The 25,478-nt window shown below is 37.4% G+C and overlaps 1 protein-coding gene and 1 pseudogene across 8 annotated transcripts in view; one reads left to right on the top strand and one right to left on the bottom strand.

Moving 5' to 3' along the window:
* RPS6KC1 (ribosomal protein S6 kinase C1) overlaps positions 1-25,478 on the bottom strand; it is a 221,036-nt gene that overhangs the window by 173,933 nt on the left and 21,625 nt on the right. For 6 of the 8 annotated variants that reach the window (XM_004275247.3, XM_033438041.1, XM_033438040.2 and 3 more), the window contains exons 2-3: positions 20,743-20,778; positions 14,270-14,390 (exon numbers count right to left, since the gene is read on the bottom strand). In XM_004275247.3, coding sequence (XP_004275295.1) covers positions 14,270-14,390; positions 20,743-20,778 — 157 coding nt within the window. Of the gene's footprint in view, positions 1-3,257; positions 4,022-14,269; positions 14,391-19,193; positions 19,311-20,742; positions 20,779-25,478 lie in introns of those variants that run through there. The other 2 variants (XM_033438042.2, XM_033438039.2) reach the window with 2 other exon arrangements.
* Positions 13,111-14,097, top strand: LOC101273466 (NADH dehydrogenase [ubiquinone] flavoprotein 2, mitochondrial-like; annotated as a pseudogene).

Raw genomic sequence — 25,478 nt, 5'->3', positions numbered from 1 at the left:
AACCTGCAAGCCTCGCAGCATGGCCAAAAAAAAAAAAAAAAAAAAGAAGGGACCTGAAGCTAAGAGGCAATAAATGGATAATTGGCACGGCTTCTTAAAACCAAGAAGCACCAATGTAAGAGCCCCAGGAATTCCAGGGTGATCCTGAAAGGCAGCAATTTCCCCAATGTTGATGAGAAATATAGTTGGTATCAGAACATACTCTCTAAAGCCATTATACGAAGATCAACACGGTATAGAAACAGGAATTAATGTAAGAATAGACAAATAAATGCCACAAAAGAAAAAAATCTTTAATTCATGGCAACGCATATGAAAAGTATAACAAAGATTTCACTAGGAAAAATATGGATTATTTAATAAATGATCTTATAACAGACACCTAACCATCTGAAAGAACAGTAAAATGGAGTGTCATCTGATATCCCATTCAAATATAAATTCCACATGGATATTAAAAAGAACTTTTTAAGCTATAAAAATCATCTTACAAGCAAATGTAGGTATGGGAGACCTTTCTAATCAGGACCAAAACTGCAAAATCATGGCAGGGAGGTTAGTGGAGGGGCATGCAAGAATAGAACTGAAGGGCTTCCCTGGTGGTGCAGTGGTTGAGAGTCCGCCTGCCGATGCAGGGGACACGGGTTCGTGCCCCGGTCGGGAGGATCCCACATGCCGCGGAGCGGCTGGGCCCGTGAGCCATGGCCGCTGAGCCTGCGCGTCCGGAGCCTGTGCTCCGCAACGGGAGAGGCCACAACAGTGAGAGGCCCGCGTACCGCAAAAAAAAAAAAAAAGAATAGAACTGAACATATAAAAATTTGTTTGGCAAAAGCTATCATAAACAACTCTGAAATATGTATATGTACGTGAATATAAAAATATATGTGTACATATACATATATATATGCAGGTTTGTATATGAATGGAAGTATGTATTATGTATGCATTGTAATATGTATGTACATAAATGCATTGTGTTTCCCAACTATAGCAGCTGAAAGAGCCTAAAAGCAAGCTACCATGAGCTTATCTACTGCCCAGGCAGTTGTCTCTTTCGTCTCTGTGGCAGCCAGAGTCCAGCCAAAAAATGGAATCCACACAGCAATTTGAACAGGAAAAGTCTTACAAAGAATTATTAACTATTTACACAAGATTAACTACTAAGAAGGAATAAAAGAGAACTATAAGGAATATCCTAGGGTGGAGAGAGAAAACCAAAGGCAGTACTTGTAAGGGGCGCCTCGTCCCCAAGGCTGGACTTCAGATCTCACGGAGACTGTGGCTGCAGCACACTGGGTAAGAGGAGTTAGCCGGGCTGCCCGAGCCACACCTGTTCCATAGTAGGAGGGCCAAAGTCGGTGCGCAAGGAACTGCAGGCTGGAACTGACAAACAAGAAATTTTGCTGTGGTGTCAGCAGGCCAAGGGTGGAAGGCAGGAAGCCCCAGATAGGAACTGGCAACAAAATTTGCTAGAGGATGAGCACACTGGGCAGCCCACACACGCACATGCCACTGGCAACACAGCAAGCAGGAACAGAAGTACACCCAAACCCTATCTCCCGAAGGGTCCCTCCAACACCCTCTGCAGATTAAGTTTATACATGCCAGTTGGAACAGTAGGTCCAACAAGGCAATAAAAGGTTGATTTGGAGCTAAAACACAATAAATTGATAACTAACATAGTTTCTAAAATCATTCCCCACAAAAAGCAACCAGGGCTCTGTGAAAAGACGGCTGATTCCAGGGCTGGAGCATAATAAATTCAAGATGAGCAATGAACATCTTCTTATGCCTAAAAGTAAGAAGTACTTTAAAAAAAAAAAATTTGATAGGAAGAAGTTACAAGGACAGAAAAGCCAGAGTAAAAGGTCTCCTACTGGTCAAAACTAGGACAATTTGAGCATCAAAATAATTAAGTACATTAATGAATTCTAAACTATTAGGGGAAAAAAATAGGTATATGTGTCCAAATAAATAATGGATAGATGGATAAATATACAGACAGATACAATACACAGACATATAGCTGTATAGACAGATAAACAGATACAAGTAAAAAGAAGAATAGTTAACAAAGATACACAGATAAAGTGAGAAGGGAGGATAATCATTAATGTGGAAGGGGTGCTGGAACTGGAAAAATCATTATTTTGTAGCCATCATGCAAACACTGGTTCATGCAAGAATCAATGGATGCTAAATCTAAGAGGCAATTTTGTAGAAGAGCAGGATATATTCATGATCTTAAAAGTTTTGGAAGAAAGGAAGGAAGAAGGAAGGGAGAGAGGGATGGAGACATGGAGGGAGGAAGGAAGGTGAATATATGCGATAGTCTAAAAAATGACCCCAAAGATACCAGGTCCAAATTCCTGGAACTTGTAAATGATATGTTATTTGGACAAAGAGCCTTTGCACTTTTGATTAAGGATCTTGAGATTATCCTGAATTATCAGGGTGGGCACTAAATGCCATCACAAATGTTCTTATAAGAGAGAAACAGAGAGAGATTTCACAGAGAAGGCAATATGAAGATGAAGCAGACAGAGGTTTGAAGATGAGGGCTTTGAAGATTGACAAGATGCTGGCACAAGCCAAGAAACACACCCAGTCACCAAAAACTGAAAGAGGCAAGGAACATATTCTTCCCTAGAGGCTCTAGGCCCTGCTGACGCCTTGATTTCTGCCCACAGATACTTATTTCAGACTTCTGGCCCCCAGAACTGCAAGAAAATAAAGTTCTATTGTTTTAAGCCACCACAAAAACAATCCTTCCTTTAATTTCTCTCTCCTCTCACATTTTACTAAAAGCAGCAAGAAGAAACCACACCATACTTATAAACACTCTGGTTGGAAATCTCCTTAGCTACATTACCCTCTTCTTTGGTACATTTTCTACTTTCCAAATAACTGTATGCAACCATGTGGCTGGACTTTCTGCAACTACATAAGAAGGATCCACTACCTTCCTCTAATTTCCAGTAACAGTTACCTGATTTTCCTGCAAACCCTCACCTGCAGTCTTATCAACGACCGTGAGGCTTCTATGAATAGCTTCTTCAGGACACTTCAGGCCCTCACACTCTCCTCAAAGCCCATGGCTCATTCCAAAGCCACTCTCCACATTTTTTGGTTTTTGTCATAACAGCACTCTACTTACAGGTTAAAAAAAAAAAAATCTATTAAGTAGTCATTGCTATGTAACAAACTACCCCCAAACTTAGCAGCCTACAACAATAAACATTAGTATCTCACACAACCTCTGATAGTTAGGAATCCAAAAGTGGCTTGGCTGGATGGTTCTAGCTCAAGGTCTCTCATGAGGCTGCAGTCAAGCTGTCAGTCAGTGTTGCAGTCATCTCAAAGTTCTACAGGAACTGGAGAATCTGCATCTAAGTTCATTCACATGGTTGTGCCAGGTGTCAGATGCCTGCAGGGTGTTGGCTGTTGCCCCCTGTTCCTCTCCATGGGGGCCTCGTCATAGGCTGCATGAGTGTCCTTACAATATGAAAGCTGGTAAACCTCAGAGCAAGTAATGAGAGAGAGGGAGGGAACATCCCCAATAGAGAAGCCATGGCCTTTACAACCTAATCTCAGAAATGACATACTGTCACTTTTCCTTATGCTACTGGTCCCAAAGACCAATCCCTGGGAAGAGAAGACACCAATGTATAACTAGCAGGAGAGGAGGATTACAGGTGGCCATCTTGGAGACTGTCTACCACAAAAGGCATGGTCCAAATATTTAGCAAACTAGCATGCAGCATGAATTTGACTTACCTATGTAGTATAAGAAAAAAAGACTCTATTAAAACTACATTGTCCTAAATGTAAGGCCAGACACTATAAAACTCCTAGAGGAAAACACAGGAAGAACACTCTTTGACATAAATCACAGTAAGATCCTTTTTGACCCACCTCCTAGAGAAATGGAAATAAAAACAAAAATAAACAAATGGGACTTAATGAAACTTAAAAGCTTTTGCACAGCAAAGGAAACCATAAACAAGACCAAAAGACAACCCTCAGAATGGGAGAAAATATTTGTAAATGAAGCAAATGACAAAGGATTAATCTCCAGAATATACAAGCAGCTCATGCAGCTCAATATCAAAAAAACAAACAACCCAATCCAAAAATGGGCAGAAGACCTAAATAGACATTTCTCCAAAGAAGATATACAGACTGCCAACAACCACATGAAAGGATGCTCAACATCACTAATCATTAGAGAAATGCAAATCAAAACTACAAAGGAGGGCTTCCCTGGTGGCGCAGTGGTTGAGAGTCCGCCTGCCGATGCAGGGGACACGGGTTCATGCCCCGGTCTGGGAAGGTCCCACATGCCGCGGAGCGGCTGGGCCCGTGAGCCATGGCTGCTGAGCCTGCACGTCCAGAGCCTGTGCTTCGCAACGGGAGAGGCCACAACAGTGAGAGGCCCGCGTACCGCAAAAAAAAAAAAAAAAAAAACTACAAATGAGGTATCACCTCACACAGGTAAGAACGGCCATCATCAAAAAATCTACAAACAATAAATGCTGGAGAGGGTGTGGAGAAAAGAGAACCCTCTTGCACTGTTGGTGGTAATGTAAATGGATACAGCCACTATGGAGAACAGTATGGAGGTTCCTTAAAAAGCTAAAAATAGAACTACCATATGACCCAGCAATTCCACTACTGGGCATATACTGTGAGAAAACCATAATTCAGAAAGAGTCACATACTACAATGTTCATTTCAGCTCTATTTACAATAGCCAGGACATGGAAGCAACCTAAGTGTCCATCAACAGATGAATGGATAAAGAAGATGTGGCACATATATACAATGGAATATTACTCAGCCATAAAATGAAACGAAATGGAGTTATTTGTAGTGAAGTGGATGGACCCAGAGTCTGTCATACAGAGTGAAGTAAGTCTGAAAGAGAAAAACAAATACTGTATGCTAACACATACATATGGAATCTAAAAAGAAAGAAAAAGGGGCAGGACAGAAATAAAGATGTAGAGAATGGACTTGAGGACATGGGGAGGGGGAAGGGTAAACTGGGACAAAGTGAGAGAGTGGCATGGACATATATACACTACCAAACGTAAAACAGATAGCTAGTGGAAAGCAGCCACCTAGCACAGCGAGATCAGCTCGGTGCTTTGTGACCACGTAGAGGGGTGGGGTAGGGAAGGTGGGAGGGAGACACAAGAGGGAGGGGATATGGGGATATATGTATATGTATAGCTGATTCACTTTGTTATACAACAGAAACTAACACAACATTGTGGAGCAATTATACTCCAATAAAGATGTTAAAAAAAGTTTTTTAAAAAACTACATTGTCACAGTAATCATCACAATTAAACTTAGAGAACAAAATGTGATTCTGGCACACTACCTAACATAATAATGAACAATATTTACATAGTCATAATAATACAAATGTTACACATGATGTCTATTAAATTGCAGATTTGAAAATCATTCTACAGATTAAGTATTGAATCTTAATAATGATTATTGAACAGAATACAAATACTATCACCTTTGACAAACGTTAAAATACGCTGAGTGGTGAAAGGGGCTAAAGAGGTAAAAGAAAGGACAAATATGCTCTTAGATTCATCTTACAGAGACAAATGGTATTGTCCATAGTTATGGAACAAGAAACAGAGATGCAGTCAATAGAGGAACTAAAAATATTATGTAATAATACAAGGGAACAGGGTAAGTCAAATTCTTACCTGCCAGAGTAAAAAGTCAAAAGACATGTCATAAGCTGTTATGTCAAAGAAAAAAAAAAGGTATAAACTTACTATTATAGATATGGAATACACACTCAAGAAATGAAAAATAAAAAAGATAAAAGTCAGTTCTCTCTAGAAGCAAACTGGGAGGAAGATGGGTAGAGTGGAAAATTACAGCTTTTTTTTTTGAGTATTTGTCTTTCTCCATCTGATTTATTTCACTTAACATAATACCCTCTAGGTCCGTTCATGCTTTTGCAGATGGCAAGATTTCATTCCTTTTTATGGCTGTGTAGTATCTGATTGCATATATATACCACATCTTCTTCATCCATCCATCTATCAAGGGCATTTAGGTTGTTTCCATATCATGGATTTTTTAAATAATGCAGCAATAAACAAAGGTCTGCATATATCTTTTCAAATTAGTGTTTTCATGTTCTTCAGATAAATACCCAGAAGTGAAATAGCTGGATCATATGGTATTTCTATTAATTTTTTGAGAAATCTCCACACTGGTTTCCACTGTGGCTGCACAAATTTACCTTCCCACCACCAGTGTATGAGGGTTCCCTTTTCTTCACATCCTCTCCAACACTTTTGATAATCACCATTCTAATGAGCATGAGGGGGGGGTACCTAACTGTGATTTTGATTTGCATTTCCCTAATAATTAGTGATGTTGAACATCTTTTATGTGCCTGTTGGACATCTGTATGTCTTTGGAAAAAGATCTATTCAGATTTTCTGCCCATTTTTTAATCAGGCTGTTTGGTTTTCTTTGTTGTTGAGTTGTATGAGTTCTTTATACATTTTGGATATTAACCCTTTATCAGATATACGATTCGCAAGTACTTTCTCCCACTCAGTAAGCTGTATTTTCATTTTGTTAATGGTTTCATTTGCTGTGCTGAAGCTTTTTAGTTTGATGTCATCCCATTTATTCTTGCCTTTATTTCCTTTGCCTGAGGAGACATATCCAAAAAGTTATTGCTAAGACTAATATCAAAGAGAGTACTGCCTATGCTTTCTTCTAGGAATTTTATGCTTTCAGATCTGACATTCAAATCTTTAATCCATTTTGAGTTAATTTCTGTGTATGGTATAAAGTAGTGGTCTAGTTTCATTCTTTTGCATGTATCTATTCAGTTTTCCCAACACCATTTATTGAAGCGACTTTCCTTTCTCCACTGTACTTTCTTGGCTACTTCGTTGTAATTAGTTATCCATATATGTCTGGGTTTATTTCTGGGCTCTCAATTCTGTCCCATTGATCTGTGTGCCTGTTTTCTGCCAATAACATGCTATTTTGATTAGTACAGCTTTGTAGTATAATTTGAAATCAGGGAGTGTGATATCTCCAGCTTTGTTCATTTTTCTCAGGATTATTTTGGCTGTTCTGGGTCTTTTGTGATTCCATACAAATTTTAGGATTTTTTGTTCAATTTCTGTGAAAAATGTTGAGATTTTGACAGTGATCGCATTGAATCTGTAGATTGCTTTAGGTAATATGGACACTTTAACAATGTTAATTCTTCCAATCCATGAACATGGGATACCTTTCCATTACTTTGTGTCTTCTTCGATTTCTTTCAACAATGCCTTACAGTTCTCAGCGTACAAATCTGTCACCTCCTTGGTTAAGTTTATTCCTAGGTATTTTATTCTTTTTGTTGGGATTACAAATGGGACTGTTTTCTTAATTTCTCTTTCTGCTAGTTAATTGTTAGGGTATAAAAATGCAACAGAGTTTTGTACTTTTATTCCCTACCCTGCAAATTTACTATATTCGTTTAATATTTCTAATAGTTTTTTGGTGAAATCTTTAGGGGTTTCTATATATAAAATCATGTCATCTGCAAATAGTGACAGTTTTACTTCCTCCTTTCCCATTTGGATGGCTTTTATTTCTTTTTCTTGCCTAATTGCTCTGGGTAGGACTTCCAATACTATGTTGAATAAGAGTGGCAACAGCAGGCATCCTGATCCCACTGATAGAAGAATACCTTTCAGTTTTTCACCACTGAATATGATGGTAGCTATGAGTTTGTCATATATGGCCTTTATTATGTTTAGATACGTTTATGTTTAGGTACATTTCTTCTGTACCCATTTTATTTTATTGAAAGTTTTTATCATAAATGGATATTGAAAACTGTCAAATGCTTTTTCTGCATCTATCAAAATGATCATATGATTTTTTATCCTTCGTTTCATTAATGTGGTGTAGAACGTTAATTGATTTGCAGACACTGAACCATCCTTGCATCCCTGGAAGGAATGTCACTTGATCTTGGTGTATTATCCTTTTAATGTATTGTTGTATTCAATTTGTTTAATATTTTGTTGAAGATTTTTGCATCTATGCTCATCAGAGATACTGGCCTGTAATTTTCTCTTTTGTGTGTTGTCCTTATCTGGCTTTGGTATCAGGGTAATGTTGGCCTCATAAAATGTGTTAAGAACCATTCCCTTGTTTTCAATATATTTGGAAGGGTTTGAGAAGGACAGGTATTAAATCTTATTCGAATGTTTCACAGAATTCACCAGTGAAGCCATCTGGTCCTGGACTTCTGTTTTTTTGGGGAGGTTTTTGGTTACTTTTCAATCTCTTTACTAGTGATCAGTCTATTCAGATTTTATATTTCTTCATGTTTCAGACTTGAAAGCTTGTATCTAAGAACTTATCCAATTCTTACAGGCTGTCCAATTTGCTGGCATATTTGTTCATATCAGTCTCTTATATAATCCTTTGTATTTCAGTGTAACTTCACCTCTTTCATTTCCGATTTTATTTATTTGAGCCTTCTCTTTTTTCTTAGTGAGTCTAGCTAAAGGTTTGTCAATTTTGTTTACCTTTTCAAAGAACCAGCTCTTAGTTTCACTGATCTTTTCTTTCATTTAATTCTTTATTTCATTTATTTCCACTCTGATTTTTATTACATTCTTCCTTCTACTGACTTTGTGCTTCATTTGTTCTTTTCTTCTAGTTCCTTTAGCTGTAAGGTTAGATTATTTGAGATTCTTCTTGTTTCCTGAAGTAGGCCTATACTGCTATAAACTTCTGTTTTAGAACTGCTTTTGCTGCATCCCACAGATTCTGGTACATCTTATTTTCATGTCTTTTTTTGATTCCTTCATTGACCAATAGCTGTTCAGCAGCATGTTGTTTAGTCTCCATATATTTGCGACCTTTTCCAGCCTTCTTGTAGTTGATCAATCTTCTTAAAGAGACTTGATATTTGTCCCAACATATGGTCTATCCTTGAGAACACTCCATGTGCACTTGAGAAAAATGTGTATTCTGTTGCTTTTGGATGGAATGTTCTGTATATGTCTATTTAATAAGTCTAGTCTAATGTTTCATTTAAGGCCAATGTTTCCTTGTTGACTTTCTGTCTGGATGATCTATCCATTGATGTAAGTGGGGTGTTAAAGTCCCCTACTATTATTATGTTGCTGTCAGTTTCTCCCTTTACGACTGTTATATAATTGCTTTATATATTTTGGTGCTATGTTAGATGTATATATTATTAGTAAATGTCATGTCTTCTTGACAGACTGTTCCCTTTACCATTATATAATGACCATCTTTGTCTCGTTAGTTTTTTGACTTGAAGTCTATTTTTGTCTAAGTATGGCTACACCTGCTTTCTTTTGGCTGCCATTTGCTTGGAGTATCATCTTCCATCTCTTTACAATGAGCCTGTATTTGTCTTTAGAGCTGAGTATCCCAGAGGCCACAAATAGTTGGGTCTTATTTTTTAATCCATCTGGTCACTGCTTCTTTTGATTGAATTCAATCCATTTACATTTCAGATGATTAGTGACATATGAAGACTTAGTACTGCCATTTATTTATCATTTTCTGGTTGCTCTCTATCTTCATTGTTTTTTTTTCTTGTGTTTGTGTCTGCCATTTTAGTTTGGTGTTCTTGGGGGGTTTTTTTAAGATTTTTTTATTTTTAATATTTATTTATTTGGTTGCAGCTCAGCAGCTCCTTAGTTGTGGCATGAATGTGGGATCTAGTTCCCTGACCAGGGATCGAACCCAGGCCCCATGCATTGGGAGTGCAGAATCTTATCCACTGCAACACCAGAGCAGTCCCAGTTTGGTGTTTTTCTGTGATGTTTTGCTCAGTTTTCTCTTTTTTATGTTTCATGTTTCTGCTCTAGATTTTTTGTTTTGTGGTTATCATAAGGTTTGTATAAAACATCTCATAGATAAGATAGTCCTTTTTATGCTGATAGTATCATATCTTCATTTGCCTATACAGTTCCATCCTTTCCCTCTTCCCCTTTTATGTTTCTTTTTTCCCCTTTTATGTTTTTGTTGTCACATATTATCCCTTATTATGTTGTGAGTTAATTACCAAGTTGAAGTAGCTAGTTATTTTTAATGCTTTTTTTCCCTTTAATCTTTATGTCACAATTGTGTTTAGCAACCTATTCTGCCACAGAGCTGTACTTTCTGATTCTATCTATTTATCACCTTACTCGAAATTTTGTGTACTTTTGCCTTTCCATTTCAGGTAGAAGAGCTCCTTTCAACATTTCTTATAAGACAGGTATAATGGTGATAAATTGCCTTAGCTTTTGTTTGTGTGGGCAAGGCTTTATTTCTCCTTCATATGAAGGGCGACTTTGCCAGATAGACTATTCTTGGCTGACATTTTTTATCTTTCAGTATTCTGAGTATGTCATCACACTCTCTCCCAGACAATAGAGTTTCTGATGAGAAATCTGCTGAAAGCCCAATGGGGGGGTACCTTTGCAGGTTACTATCTTTTTTCCCTTGGCTGCCTTTAAAATTCTTTCCTTATCATTGACTTTTGACAGTGCATCAGCGGGATCACATGCCCTGCTGCATGGTCCCCTGTGGCTGCAGGTGCCATTGCAGCTGGAAGGCCAGAGTCATGTGCGCTGCCTCCACTGCTGTTACTGCATTCTCTGGGGCTGTGGACTCAGTCACCATGGCCAGGGGCTGGAGTTGCAGGTACCACCTCCACTGTTCCCCTGGTTCCACCTCCTCTATGTGCTCAGTCCAGTCACCTTCAGATGTAAAAATGTGTGGATCTCTTCAGCATCCTGTTCTGTTAGGCAAAGGAAACTTTGTTGAGTTGTTTTACTAGTTATAGACTGAAGGGGAAAGAAGGGATCATCTCATGCTACCATGATCCTGACGCTGCTCTCCAGGAAACTACTACTTTTTATTGAACATTCTTCTATGAGCTTTGTTTTGTGCTTTGTTTTTCAATTTTCTTAGGTATACCTGCATTACTTTGACTTCTAAAGTTATTCCAATGTATAAAGAATACTGATGTTAAAAAAAAAAAAAAGAATACTGATGTTAAAATTATTTGAAAACAATAATGCAATATGCAACAAAAGTCACAGAAATATGCATACCCTTTGACCAAGCAATTTTGCTCCCAGGAATTTATCCTAATTAAATAATTGCACATCTGCATTACAGTGTACAAATAAGAATATTAAGCAGTGTTGTTTATAATAGCAAAAAAACTAAAAATAATATATGAGTAAAAGGTTGGTTAATAAATCATGGTATATACAAAAACTGAGATACTATGCATCTATTAAAATTAATAATGTAGATTCTTTCATTGATACGAAAAGACAATCACAATATACCACTGTATGAAAAAGAGGTTTCAAGACTACATTTAGCAAGACTTCAATTTTGAAGTTTAAATGTACAGAAAGGTAAAGAAGCATGTGCATACTCATATGTACACACAAGCACAAGCACACACACAGAGTCTAAAAATTATGCTAAAATGTTATACCATCCAGGAAATGGTATTAAGGTTGAATTTTTATTTTAAGTAGTTTTCTGTATCATCTGATTTATTTGCATATGGTACTTTATAACCTGAAAAAAAAAAACTGTCTAGTTTGAAAAATAACGTCCATATACTTTGACTCTACAACTCCACATGCAGAAATTGATTTTTTAAAAATAACAGGATGGGACTTCCCTGGTGGTGCAGTGGCTAAGAATCTGCCCGCCAATGCAGGGGACATGGGTTCGAGCCCTGGTCCAGGAAGATCCCACATGCCATGAAGCAACAAAGCCCATGCTCCACAACTACTGAGCCTGCGCTCTAGAACCTGTGAGCCACAACTATTGAGCCCACATGCCACAACTACTGAAGCCTGCATGCCTAGAGCCTGTGCTCCGCAACAAGAGAAGACGCCACAATGAGAACCCGTGCACTGCAACAAACAGTAGCCCCCATTCGCCACAACTAGAGAAAGCCAGCACGCAGCAATGAAGACTCAACACAGCCAAAAATTAATTAATTAATTTTAAAATAAATAACAGGATGAATATAAAGCTGTCCATACAAGAAAATTTATGGTAAAGTTATAGAAAAAAACAAGAAATAACATTCTGTACTCTATTGGTCAAGGTCCAGTCAAGGGATTAAAAAACATATCAATTATTTTTAGAGAATTTTTTTAACAAAGAGAATTTAATATAAAAAAAAGTAAACTAAGGGCTTTCCTGGTGGCGCAGTGGTTGAGAGTCCGCCTGCCGATGCAGGGGACACGGGTTCGTGCCCTGGAGCGGCTGGGCCCGTGAGCCATGGCCGCTGAGCCTGCGCATCCGGAGCCTGTGCTCCGCAATGGAAGAGGCCACAACAGTGAGAGGCCCGTGTACCGCAAAAAATAAAAGAAAAAGAAAAAGTAAACTAAGTAAGTGAAAACAAAGGCAAAAAAAGGAACACCAAAGTATCAAAATAACAGAAAATAACAAGTGTTGGCAAGGACGAAGAGAAACTGGAACCCTTATGCACAGCTAGTGGAAATGTAAAATAGAGCAGCCACTAAGGAAAACAATATGGTGGTTCCTCAAAAAATTAAAAATAAAATTACCATATGATCTAGTAATTCCACTTTCGGTATACACCCAAAAGAATTAAAAGCAGGAATTGAACTGATATGTGTACACCCATGTTCCCAGCAGTATTATTTTTAATAGCCAAAAGGTAAAAGCAATCCAAGTGTTCACTGATGAATGAAAAAATAAACAAAATGGTGTCTACACACACAATGGACTATATTCAGACACAAGAAGGAAATTTTGACACATGCTATTGATACAACATAGGTGAATCTTGAGAAATTATGCGAAGTGAAATGAGCCAGTCACAAAAGGACAAATACTGTATGATTTCACTTATATGAGGTGTCGATCCACAGCTGGTTGAATCCATAGATGCAGAACCTGCAGATCCAGAGGGCTGACTACACAACACCATTTTATATAAGGGATTTGAGCATCCACAGATTCTGGTATCCACAGGGCGTCCTGGAACCAATCCCCCACAGACACCAAGGGACAACTGTATAAGAATAATTCAATGTCACCTCATGTTCCTACAGGGTTTTTCTATTTGCTTCATCGGTTAGAGTTTGAGTTGTTCTGGTGCTGTTTTTTCATGAAAGAAAGGAGTAAATGCATTCTGAGTTAACAAAACCACAGCAAGAACATGAAAAAACAGGTGACCTGAAAGGTCTGCAGTTTGGCCTGCCATGTTTCTCTCCGTGGCACTCGGGCCCACGCGGCCTGCCTCACTGCCCAGTGGGGAAGACATATAAGGAATTTGCATAAGACAGCTGTGCAGAATGGAGCTGGAAGAGCCTTATTTGTGCAGAGAGATACTCCTGAGAATAACCCAGATACTCCATTTGATTTCACACCAGAAAACTATAAGAGGATAGAGGCCATTGTAAAAAACTACCCAGGAGGGCATAAAGCAGCTGCTGTGCTTCCAGTCCTGGATTTAGCCCAAAGACAGAATGGATGGCTGCCCATCTCTGCTATGAACAAGGCTCCAGAAGTTTTATAAATACCTCTAATGAGAGTATATGAAGTAGCAACTTTTTATACAATGTATAATAGAAAGCCAGTTGAAAGTATCATATTCAAGTCTGCACTACTATACCTTGCATGCTTCGAAATTCTGACAGCATACTGGAGACTACACAGAAAAAGTTTGGAATAAAGGTTGGGGAGACTACACCTGACAAACTTTTCACTCTTATAGAAGTGGGATGTTTAGGGGCCTGTGTAAATGCACCAATGATTCAAATAAATGACAACTACTATGAGGGTCTGACACTTAAGGATACTGAAGAAATTACTGATGAATCCAAAGCTGGCAAAATCCCAAAATCTGGGCCAAGGAGTGGACGATTCTCATGTGAGCCAGCCAGAGGTCTTACCTCTTTGACTGAACCACCTAAAGGCCTTGGCTTTGGTGGGCAAGCAGGCCTTTAATTTATATTCAACAGCAAATATGTCACTGGAGAAATAAAATAGGAATCGCCTATCTTAAAAAAAAAAAGAACATGAATAAACAACTTCAATTGCTTGAGGCATGATAGGAATTATCTTAATAAGGGGCTTCTGACTTCATGGTACAGTGTTTCAGTGTTCAGTATATATACATAATTAGCTAATCATCACTTTTCAAAATCACAATTTCAAAATAATCACTTACCAAACACTATTCCTTTAGCAAATGGAGGAAACAATTCTGAACGTCGGAATAAGTTTTTGTGAATTTGCCATAGTTCTTTGTGTAGTTTCTTAAAGTCACTGTATCTCTTCCATACAATTATCTAAAGAGAGAAGATAATTAAATGTGTAACTCACAGTGAAACCACAGATATCTGAAAAACAAATAATCTTTTTATTCAAGTGCTCAAAATTGTCATGCAAAGGCAAACATATAAGTTCTAACCAATATGGTTAACTGTCTAAAATTAACTAATAATATTTTATTTAAAAATATAAAGCAGCAATTCTTCCTCAAACTATTCTGTTTGGGTTTTTAAATTTCATTTTAAACAAGTACTATTTTCTTCATACTAGAAAAATATCAACCTGGTACAAAAAAGGTTTACACTACATAAAATATCACTTAACCTCTTCAAACATTAATTACTATTACCCTGGAAACGAGTTAGATGTCAAAATATATATTCATCTCAAAAACAGCATGTTTATAAACACAAAGTAGTTTAGACAATTTTTAAACATAAAAAACATACTCAGCACTTGCCTAAAAGAATAATCTGAAAAACACTGAAAAAAAGGCTTTGTAGCAAATAGTTAACCTAAACTTTTGCATTTCATAAATCTCAATAAAAATAGTAACAAGATTTCTGGAGGCAAGGTAAATCCTGATCAGAATATCACTAAAATTAGGATATTTCAAAAAACAAAATAACAATCATTTAGATTATACAACACGTAAAAGTTTACTTTCATTAGTTTCAATTATTGTCTAAACTTATTTAGATTAAATTAGAAAGAAAAAACACTTAATAAAAAGAATTTGACACATGGCCTTGATGTCACTGATTCAGCCCCTCAGTTGCCACAAAATAGGGTAAAACTGAGTTTTTAATTCCATTACCTGGTATATTGGGGCCTTTACTTCTGAAAAACCTAATTATTTCACTTCTAACAAACTCAATAGTGTAATGCTAATAAGCAAATCTTAGGCCAAAGAGATAACCAAGTGTGATTTAAGAGACTTGTCAAAAAATCTACTCCTGTATATAAGAAATTCTTCACTAAACTCTGCCATACTATCAAAAATTCTACCATGATTACTAAGTGTCTTGCTTTAATATAGAAGACTTGCTTTTAATCCTAGGAGACTAGTCAGACTATAATATGAATTAATTTAAACAAACTGCTTCCTCCTTATCCTTCCTTTTATTCATTTACTTGACAACAAAAATAGTCATCAAAACAAATATTTTCATGAGCCTACTTTATGCTAGGCACTGTGTTGGCACAAAGGATGAAGAAATGAGAAACAAAGTCCCTCCTTTAAAGAGTTCCCTGTCAAATTAGGAAGAATAAGCCAACACAATAACTACATCACAAGACAGCATAATAAATGCTTAAAACAGTAGCCCAAGCATATTATGGAAGGAGCACCTACACAAAGTACTGACTTAGGTGGGCACACTGAAGGGACATAACAGCTAGAACAACAACAACAAAAAAAGACAGAGAGAGAGAAGTGGTTGGGAATGAAGTATTTAAAAGGAGAGTGAGATGCCAAATATAATTATTAAAATTTTGGCTTTTGCAACTAGATAAATAGTAGTGTTATTCCCTAAGGTAAAGAGCAAAGGAGAAAACGCTGTTTTGAGATAAGAATGAAGTTCAATTTTAGACATATTTTATTTAGGTGCATGTGAGGCATTTAATTGGAGTTGTCCAATAGAAAAGACAGGTTTGGAGTTCAAGAGCAAAAACTAAACAAGAGGTATTAACTGGGGAGTCATCGGGAGAGAGGTGGTAATCACTCAGAAAACATTTCTCAGCATTTCTAACAAGATGAGGAATCTAACAACTGAATGATGGGGGTCAGGCAGAAGTAAAGAAGAAACCAAGCACAAAGTAAGTATTTAAGAAGCTCAGCTATGCCATGACACATGACACCTGGATGGAAGAAGAGATTTTATTTTAAATGGAAGTAAACAAGACAAATGCTGACAGCAGAAAATCAACAGTTCCAGTAAAAGACAGAGTAAGAGGAACTAACTGAGAGAGCCAAACCAACACTCGAAAAGTAAAAGGTCTCAGGACAGTGAGATTACAAGTGATTTTAATTTTCTTATCTTGCTTCTCTGTAGTTTCTAATTTTGATACATTAACATAATTTTGTCACGGGAAAATAGTGTTATTTTTATATTTTTTAAATAGATCAAATTATGGTGCTACCACACTTGCCAAGGGCTTAAGGGGAAATGGGTGGTGGGCTCATGACAGTAATCTTTTTTTTTTTTTTTTTGTCTGTGTTAGGTCTTTGTTGCCACACGGGGGCTTTCTCTAGTTGTGGCGAGTGGGGACTACCCTTCGTTGCGGTGTGCGGGCTTCTCACTGAGGTGGCTTCTCTTGTTGCGGAGCATGGGCTCTAGGTGCACGGGCTTCAGTAGTTGTAGCACGCAGGCTCAGTAGTTGTGGCACGCGGGCTCAGTAGTTGTGGCTCGCGGGCTCTAGAGCGCAGGCTCAGTAGTTGTGGCGCACGGGCTTAGTTGCTCTGTGGCACGTGGGATCTTCCCGGACCAGGGCTCGAACCTGTGCCTACACTGGCAGGTGGATTCTTAACCACTGCGCCACCAGCGAAGTCCTCATGACAGTAATCTTACATAAGGGAAATGCAATCCTTAAAGCCATTATAAATGAGACATGAGAACTATTCAAAAGACTGAAGCTCATGGAAACAATTAAATCTGCAGATAAAATTTATATTCTAGAGTACGCCTGCCGATGCAGGGGATACAGGTTCGTGCCCCAGTCCAGGAAGATCCCACATACCACGGAGCAGCTGGGCCCGTGAGCCATGGCCGCTGAGCCTGCACGTCCAGAGCCTGTACTCCGCAACAGGAGAGGCCACAACAGTGAGAGGCCCGCGTACCGCAAAAAAAAAAAAAAAAAAATTTATATTCTAGTTAGGGTCATTTTCAGATAAAGTCAGAGTAACTTAAAGGGCAAAAGTCAACAATTGAATCACAATAATAATAATAATACCATGGTATATAAACCAGTAGATAGTCTGTCATAGCAAAAATTAGAGAATCTGTGTTTCTTCACCATGCCCTAATTTATTCACTCATATATTCCTTATTCTGGACTCTAAGACTGTAGAAGTGAAATACCTAAGAGCAAATATAAACCCTCAAAAAAGGCAGGAAATCAAAGCATCCCCAAAATGTCACCATCGACTGCCTCCTTTTCTTCTTACTCCTTTTGAGCTTGGACATTTCTAGAAATCTTCAAAATGTAAATGTGAACAAAAGCACATGTCCATTACATCAGCAAGTATGGATGTCTATAACTGGACTATACAAAGTCCCAAAAGATACATGCAAAACATATTTTTTCTAATAATCAATTCTTTCCTATCAGGAAAAAAAAAAGTTATATTAACAGCTATTACTCTGCAGAACCAACCCTGCAGAAATTTCCTATTTATTATAGTTACTCTGAATAAAATTCCTCAATTAAATATTAGTTCAGTGACAATCACAATAGACTACAAATTTAATAAAAGCTTAATTTTCATTAAAAACACTGCCTTAAATACTTTTTACATAAAACAAATGCTTTCTTTTCAGATAATTTCTCTTAACGATACCAAAAAAACTTTAGATCTTTTACAAAACCACTCAATTCAATTAACTTTGTCTTTTTTACTCTCATATAATATTTAAAACTAGCTGGATCATCTTTTCGTGTAACATCACTACCATACTATCTGCTTACAGATTTTCTTTCCTCCCCTTTTGAAGAGCTTTTTCTTTCCCTTGACACATTTCCGAATGTGCTCAAATAGCTTTTCTAAAACTATTTTATTTATGAAATGACTTCAACGTTAGAGATTTCTGACATGATACATAGAAAGTTCTATTTTGATTCTCCTTTCCCACATTTCCCCAGTGAAATTTACTACCTAGAGAGAAACAGAGCTATAGGTTACTTTTTTTTTTAAAGGTGGGGGGAGGAGGGCACAACATCTCCATCTTTTTCTTTACCTTCTGCAAGTGTTCAGAGCAGCGGTCCCCAACCTTTTTGGCACCAGGGACCAGTTTCGTGGAAGACACTTTTTCCACGGACTGGGGGGAAGGGAGGGGGAGGCATGGGGGGGGTTCATGCGGTAACTCGAGCAATGGGGAGCGGCAGATGAAGCTTTGCTCGCTCACCTGCCACTCACCTCCTACTGTGCGGCCCAGTTCCTAACAGACCACGGATCAGTACCAGTCCGTGGCCCGGGGCATTGGGGACCCCTGCTCTAGAGAATCTACTGAACAAGCAGCCACATTAACTATTGCTGTCCCCCTTAAGATTCACCCATGCTGCTCTTAATAAATAAAAATTTAGAGGGAATTTTTAAAAGATAAAAAGAAAAAACTATCCTGGATAATTTTAAATTATTTACTCCATGTGAGTGTTTTGGCATCCTTAGGAAGAAAACAGAGCTATCTGGTAGCATGCACCAAGGGGTGTGTGTGTGTGTGGGTATAAAAGAGCCAAATTTCTCCACTTTTATAAGGATACCATATTATTAGCCCTATACTTGCTTAGACAAGCAGTATATCTACTGATCTTCAATAGCACTTGTGAAGCATGACTAAATTCTAAGCAATAACTAAATGAATCTGTTAACAGAGAAAGAAAGTGAAAAAAAAGGAAATAGAAACAAATTCTAGGTGGTAAAATTCCTCTCCTAAATAAGAATTCCAATGTTTAAATGAAATACGTGGGAAACCAAAAAATGTTGCTATAACTTCAAGGTTATTTATACCTCAAGAAGCAAGCTAGACAGAAGACATTCTTTTCAAAATTTTATTCCATTTCTAACAAAGGACCATGCAATCATCTAACTAAAGGACACTTACAAGAGTTTTCTGATGAATGGTTCACCAACAGTTGTTATTATAAAAGAGATTTCCCCAAAAAAGGATTAAGGAAATGGCAGAGAGTATGTTCATGGATAGGTTGGTTCAGGATTCTCCCTGGAAAAGGGGAACATCAAGCTACAAACTACAGCACAGCAATCACAAACTACAGCACAGCAATCACTACAGCACAGAAACACAACCCATTTTCAATTCTAACAGAGTTGTAAATTTTCAAAAGCAGAATAGCCTGGTATTGACTATTAATTCAACATAATTAATAGAATTCTAAGGAATAGTTCATACTAATCAACTGACACTTAAGTAAAAACAGTACTTTATCAATCAAAGGTACAAGTTATTTTCACTGCCATTTTGAAAGGATAGAGATATATAGATACAGATCTAGACATAGATATAGATATAGCCTTTTCTTCCTAAATAACAATATTACAATATTCTCTTCCTGACTATAGGTGGGGGGTGGGGTGAGATATCTTAAAACCCCTAAGGAAAAAGTATGAAATCATTTTAAAATGTGTCTTTTATTGAACTCTTTTTAAGAACAGGACAAAAACAAGTATCAGATCAGATATAGCAAGTAATGGTAATATATAAAAGTTAAAATATTATCTAAATATGTGTCACAAATTCAATCAACTTAAATCTATGAATCAAGCCAGGTATATACAGTAAGGAGTAGTGGGGCTTGTGGCTAAATAGCATATAGCCCACCTGAAGACATTAAAATGCAATTAAAAAAATAACTTGCAGAATCAAGACTGCCAATTTACAACATCTGTTTTAAACACTTTAGTAGGAAGAAAAAAAAAAAATATATATATATATATGCTCTTCTAATCCTACTGTAAATAAGCAAGGACCAAAATGAAAGTAAATTTTAAAATGTTAAAAAAAAGCTAACTCCTCACAGTTAGGATTCCTAAAGGATATATAACAAGGATAAAGTAATTATAAATAGAGAATTCCACAGTTTTAAGCAAAAATATAACAAGCTATTATTTCAGAAAGAGGGAAATAGTCTGTAAAAGAACTACAAAATTTTAAAAAGAAACATCTACACCCAAAGCAGTTTTCCAACGTGCCAACTCAGTATAAAAATGAAAGTAAACGGAAACACATAATTTATTATTATGATCTTTAAAATTAGTACTAGTTACCAAATACTTTCTTTTTTTTTTTTTTTTTACCAAATAGGCATCATGATTTTGAAATAGGTGAAGAGGGGCCCTTAACTGATACTGAAATCTTATGAGTGGTAGTTATCAGAAAAATTATCACATTATTAAACGGCACTATAATTCCTGAAATTCTTATTTATATAACTTAACACCTACTGAAACTTAACATGTACTTAATAGGTCTGAAATAAGATACTTCAGCTATTGTTTAATGAATTGCAGACAATCTCCAGATAAACATACAAATACAAAAACTGACATACAAATAATTGTTTCCTCAATAAAGCATTTAATTAAATTTTTGTCAAATACATAAAATAAAATTTTCATATGGATAAACATGTTACCTCCTGGACATCCTCTGGATTTCTTCGTGAAACAACCTAAAACAAAGCATACACATAAATCATTTCATTACTTTCAACAGAATTTGTATGAAAAATTCAATTTGCTTAAAGAAAAAGAAATGCTATATCATATCACTTACACAGAAGTCAGTTATATAATAACTTCGGTATCTGAAACACATACTAAAAAATTAAGCAAAAAGGCAACTAAAATAAAGTCCACATGCTAAAGTTCATGTATTATTACATTCACAAGAGAATGCCTCATGCTTTCCCTCTTACTTGACATAATTCTAACAGCTTGTCTATCCCCCTTTCCAGCCTACATATAAATCAGAAGCATAAAAAGCAGCTGCACCTGGACAAAGTATACAAAAGGATAGCACTGCTTTTTTTCTTTTTTCAATTTTTCGTTTTTTGTCTTTTTTTCTGTATTATTTCTTACAACTGTATGTGAATCTACAATTAGCTCAATAAAAATTTCAAGTTTAAAAAAAACAGCAACCACAATGCTCCCATACACCACTATCTGTTAGAAGTAATCACTGACCTCCTAATGGTGAAGAAGAAAACAAAAGTAACCCATAAAAAATTATATACATCATCCTCATCCTTAAGGAGCTCCTGGCTGAAGGCATAAAACAGTAAACATGATAAGATGGCCATTCTGTAAGTACAGACTGAGATAGGAACAGGGATGCGGGTGCAAATAAAACAGACAGAAAAGGTCAGGGAAAACATCAAAGATGAAGGATGAGGGGGAGGAGAGGATTCCAGACACAAGAGAAGGAATGCTGGACAAGCTGGAATGCAAGGAGCTTTAGGGTCGCTTGCGAGCTGCATTTTACAGTTAAATTCAAATTTAAATTCCTAAGACTGACTGCATATGGGCCTTTAAGGTGTGATTGGCACCTGGAATCATCCCTTACTATCCTGCAAGGCCCTAGGACCTAACCCCATTACCTCTTGGACCCCCACCCCATCTTTCCACCCACACAGATCTCTTTTCTAGGAGGTCAAATTTATCAAGTGCATCCCCACCCCTACCTGAGGGCTACCATGCTTACTGTTCCCTTTGCCTGAAATGCTTTTCCCCTCAGTATTTTCATGGGTTGTTCCTTCATCTCTTTCAAATCTTTACCCAAATGTCAATTTCTCAGCAAGGACTTTTCTGTCCTTCCTATTTAAAATACAGCTCTACTCACACCTGGCATTCTCTATCCTTTTCCCCTGATTTATGGTTCTCAAAATATTATGCTATGTATTTTACTTGTTATCTATTTTGTAACCTGTGTGTAGGCAAGGACTTTTGTCTGTTTTGTTCACTGCTATACTCCCCTGGCCAGTAGCTGACTTGTGGTAAATATTCAGTAAATATTCAAGGATTAGATTTTAAGAATTATATACATCATTCGGGGACAAATAATCCTATCAATATTCCCTGAGCAAGCCAAAAAGTCTAACACCATTTACAAAAAGCCAAAAAGTCTAACAACATTTACAAAGAATTCCTCACAAAATTTACAAAAAAGAAGAAGGCTGGGTGCTTAAATCATCAAACAGCATTGTAGAGTAGGAAAATCTCACATTAGATACATAATACCCTCTACGCAAATGTAAAAATCATGAATTTGATGCTACAGTATGTATTTTGCAGAAACAAACAAAAAGATACATCAAACATATTAAAATGGTTGCCTGTGGATGAGAGGGGAAAAGTCCTTGATGACTGGTGACAATGAACTGGGAGATTACGATCAACTCAACACTACTCCTGAGGTCCAAAACAAAAAGTATGCTATTTAAAGTCAGACAAACCTGGGTTCAAATTATAGTTGCTCCACTTACAGGTTTGGTCTCCTCTGTAAAATGAGGATAATACTCCCTAGGTTTGATCTCCTCTGTAAAATGGGGATAATAGTCCCAGCTTGGCCTGGCTGTAATTGACATCAAATACGAACAGAGTAAGAACTCCGTAATTAAAAAGTCATCTCCCTCTCTCTCTTACTAGAGAATTTAACACAAGAATGCTAACAGAGGACTTCCCTGGTGGCAGAGTGGTTAAGAATCTGCCTGCCAATGCAGGGGACACGGATTCGAACCCTGGTCCGGGAAGATTCCACATGCCACGAAGCAACTAAGCCCGTGCGCCCCAACTACTGAGCCTGCGCTCTAGAGCCTGTGAGCTGCAACTACTGAGCCTGCGTGCCACAACTACTGAAGCCCACACGCCTAGAGCCCGTGCTCCACAAGAGAAGCCACCACAATGAGAAGCCCACGCACTGCAACAAAGAGTACCCCCACTCGCTGCAACAAGAGAAACCCCGTGCGCAGCAATGAAGACCCAACATAGCCAAAAATAAATAAATAAATAAATTTATAAATAAATAAATTTAAAAAAAGAATGCCAACAGAAAAGGTTTTCAATTTCTTGCCACTCTATTCTCCAATTTTCAGGATATAAAATTTGGTGAAATCTCTTAGCAATTTTCATTAATTTAGAACAGTGCTGTCCAATAGTACTTTGTCTGGTGATGGAAGGAAATGTTCCCTATCTGCACTGTTCAACACAGTAGCCTCTGGCCACATGCTTCTGTGTGGCTACTGAGCACTTGAAATACGGCTACTGCAACTGAAGACCTTAATTTTTAATTTTATTTCATTTAAATTAAATTTAAATAAAAGTAGCCACATACGGCTAATGGCTACCATACTAAACAACACAGATTTAAAGTAAGAGGTTAGAAAGGTAACTAACAACCATATATTATTCACTGGATTTTAGCTATTACTTTCAAATTCCAACCCTCCCCGAAAAAACGTTCCAAAAGTTTTTGGAAACACACACACCTTTCCAAAAGTATGGTGTGTTTCACATAATTAAATGATTTAATTTTGCCTCCTATAATTTTTTCTTATATTTTTGTAAAATGTGGTAACGAGAAGAAAGTTAGAGATAATCAATCCACTAATATCCACCCACCAAAAATAATCAACATATGATCACTGGCAATAAGATTTATTCAGCTGTTCCTTACATTCTAAGATGTACCTTTCTGAAAATTTACTAATTTCCTTAATTTACAACTCAATCATTTTATAAATATACTAAAGTACCTTGCTATTTTAAATAATCTTTTTTTACACATGCAAATGATCTTTTTGTGACAAAAGAAATTATTTCCTGGTTTGGTGTATGTATCAGAAGTATCACATTTTAGATTTTCCTCAAGTAAGCCATTCCAGAAATCAAATATATGTGTACTGCAATAAGCAAAAATACATTAGTAATCCCCTAATGATATCCATAATTTTAAAACCATTTCATCAGAAATAACCAATCTGATTATGATTCCTCATCCACACTCTTACTGGCTCACATACTTCTGCTGTGTGCTAGGGCTACGATGGTGAGCAAAAGAAAAGTCCCTGCCTTCACACCTCCCAGAGCTCACAGTCTGGTGGTGCGCAAGACTGTAGTGTGCTAAGCAACAGAGTGAGAAGTGCTTCATCCTAGGTGCTTCCCATGATACTGAATACTCGCTGAATTCTCCTTGTCCAGACCACAGTGGCATCCCAGAAGCAGACAAGAACAGTTTAGTGACTTAAGACCTTCAATGTTTTCACAGTAAGTTACTCATGGTTATTACAGAAAACCAAAGCCTAAGTACTCAAACTACCTAAGTGAAGGTCTTAAATTATTTTTTAATATTTATTTATTTATTTACTTTATTTTTGGCTGTGTTGGGTCTTAGTTACAGCACATGGGATCTTTGTTGCAACATACGGGATCTTTCACTGTGGCATGAAGGCTCTTCATTGCAGTGCAGGGGCTTTTCTCTAGTTGTGGCACGCCGGCTCAGGTGTGGTGCATGGGCTCCAGAGCACGTGGGCTCTGTAATTGTGGCACATGCGCTATCTAGTCGTGGCTCACATGCTCAGTAGTTGTAGCATGTGGGCTTAGTTGCCCCGTGGCATGTGGGATCTTAGTTCCCCAACCAGGGATCGAACCTGCATCCCCTGCACTGGAAGGCGGATTCTTAACCACTGGACCACCAGGGAAGTCCCAAAGGTCTTTAATTTTTAAGCTCCCAAATGGAACTTCTCTTCACCCTCACATACTTCTCATATGAAAGGGGGAAAATTTACTTAGGCATAGTTCAGAAAATTAAGTCAAAAGCTATTTCCTGAGCATTAATTATCCTTTTCCCAAACAACATAAAGAAAGCTTAGTGAAAATCATGTCTGGAAAGTAGAGGGCCTGATTCTCCTCTTTCCTCTTTGGTTTATTTGCTTCTCTTTTGTAGGTTCTTCTTCCTCCTTCTACCCTCAACACTCTGTAATCACTCCAAGAATCAGTCCTAACTCTGCTTCTTAGCCTCCTTTTTAGTATTAAGAGAGAAAGTCCATATCCATGCTAATACTGTTCAAGGCACTGTGCTAGGCATGTGGCGGGGCGGGGTGGGGGGGGGGGGGACTTGACTTTGTACATTTGCATTTGCAAAGCATTTTATTGATATATCAGTGTTTCATGTTACTCTCTCAGCAACCTATGAATTAGGCAGAAGTGGTTATTATGAGTCCTCCTTTTACCCAACAAGGAAGAGATCCAGAAACTTGTGCAAGGTCACATGGCTATTCACCTTCAGATTGGAATGAGAACTCGAGAGTCTGACTCCTGGTTCAGTGCTCTTTCTGTGGTACTCTACTGCATCTGTCCGTTCATCTGCAGTATT

The sequence above is a fragment of the Orcinus orca genome, chromosome 1 (assembly GCF_937001465.1).
Source record: "Orcinus orca chromosome 1, mOrcOrc1.1, whole genome shotgun sequence".
Classification (NCBI taxonomy): domain Eukaryota; kingdom Metazoa; phylum Chordata; class Mammalia; order Artiodactyla; family Delphinidae; genus Orcinus; species Orcinus orca.
The sequence above is the reverse complement of the archived record's forward strand: the minus strand, read 5'-3'. Positions and strand labels throughout refer to the sequence as shown.